At 40.3% G+C, this 1768-nt stretch overlaps 1 protein-coding gene across 1 annotated transcript; it reads left to right on the top strand.

Annotated features, from left to right (window-relative positions):
• Positions 1 to 423: 423 nt before the first annotated feature.
• On the top strand, positions 424 to 1353 carry LOC308432549 (olfactory receptor 2A2-like; the record flags this gene model as incomplete). Its single annotated transcript, XM_080932327.1, has 1 exon — positions 424 to 1353. The coding sequence occupies one exon, from the start codon at positions 424 to 426 to the stop codon at positions 1351 to 1353; it is 930 nt and encodes a 309-aa protein (XP_080788453.1).
• Between the last annotated feature and the right edge of the window lie 415 nt (positions 1354 to 1768).

Genomic DNA, 1768 nt, shown 5'->3' with positions numbered 1-1768 from the left:
TGAAATTTTAGATTAGGTCCTGGGTGGGTCAAAATATTAAAGAAAGCGAAGATGTAGGCACTGAATTTTCTTGATTTCTATAGTTCTAATTATAGAATTATAAAGTTTCTATAATTATGAATTAAAATGGCTCAAAATATTAAGTGTGTGGACACAAAGTATAAGATAAACAAGAAAGGCATCAGTGTATGCTGAATTGAGTGAAGGAACATGAGAGTTCTTTGAGTAATTCTGAATATATTTTTTACTCTTTGAATTTACTTTTTATAATAAAGTTTCAGAATCACAAATCACTGCTGGGAAGGGTGAAATAAAAGGAAGCATTGGACTGTTTCTGCACTTGTTTTACAATGAGTAAAACCAGTTTTCATTTATTGTTCAGCTCTGGGCTTTCAGTCTCCTGTCACCACGACTCATATAGGAATGGGAGCCAACCAGACATGGGTTACAGACTTCATTCTCGTGGGACTGCAGCTCAGTGCACGCATGGAAATGCTCCTCTTCTGGATCTTCTCCCTGCTGTACATCTTCAGCCTACTGACAAATGGCATAATCTTAGCACTCATCTGCTTGGACCCCAGGCTGCACACCCCAATGTATTTCTTTCTTTCTCATCTAGCCATTCTTGACATGTCCTATGCTTCTACCAATGTCCCCAAGATGTTGTCCAACCTTATAAATCATCAAAAAACCATCTCGTTTGTCCCATGCATCACACAGACATTCTTGTACTTGGCCTTCGCTGCTTCAGAGTGCTTGCTTTTGGCAGCCATGTCCTATGACAGGTTTGTGGCCATCTGCCACCCCCTACACTACAACATAATCATGAGCTGGAAATTATGTGTGGCCCTCGCTGTCACATCCTGGACATGTGGATTTATCCTCTCTGTGGCTCACACAATTCTTCTGCTAAAGCTGCCCTTCTGTGGGCCCCAGCATGTGAACCACCTCTTCTGTGAAATCCTGGCTGTTCTGAAGCTAGCATGTGCAGACACTTTGATCAACCAAATTGTCATCCTTGTTGCATGTGTTTTTGTCTTAGTTGGGCCCCTTTGCTCAATGCTTGTATCTTACACACATATCCTCTGGACAATCTTGAAAATGCAGTCAAAGGAGGGTCGCAAGAAGGCTTTTTCTACCTGCTCCTCCCATCTCTGTGTGGTGGGTCTTTTCTTTGGTATAGCCATGTTGGTTTATATGGTCCCTGATTCTGACCAGCGAGAGGAGCAGGAGAAAATTTTGTCACTGTTCCACAGTCTCTTTAACCCAATGCTGAATCCTCTCATCTATAGTCTGAGGAATTCCCAGGTAAAGGAAGCCTTCCACAGAGCACTGAAGAAGATATCTGTGTGAGGAACACAGAGAATGTGAGTTGGGTAGGGCCATGTTCCTGAAACATGTAGTTAGCTGAAGCAAGTCAAAGAAATTTACCAACTAGAAGTATGATCTTATTTATTTATTATTATGTGTTTTTTTTTTTTACTTACTTATTTTTGAGATAGAGTATCACTATGTGGCTCTGGGTATCCTGGAACTTACTATGTAGATTAGGCTAGACTTATATTTACAAAAGTATACCTGCCTCTGTCTCCCAAGTGCTGCTGTTAAAGGCATGGGAAACTGTGCCTGGCTAGAATTCTTGTTTTAAAATATTGTAATTGCTCAAATTCTAGCTCTGTAAATGGATCTAGATAACAGGAAAGTAATTTACTCATAATGAGCTCTATGAATCCAATTTCCAGACTGAATTCCAATGTTGAGATCCACT

This window comes from Micromys minutus, assembly GCF_963924665.1.
Source record: "Micromys minutus genome assembly, chromosome: 18".
Taxonomy (NCBI): domain Eukaryota; kingdom Metazoa; phylum Chordata; class Mammalia; order Rodentia; family Muridae; genus Micromys; species Micromys minutus.
This window is presented reverse-complemented; position numbering and strand designations above follow the sequence as displayed.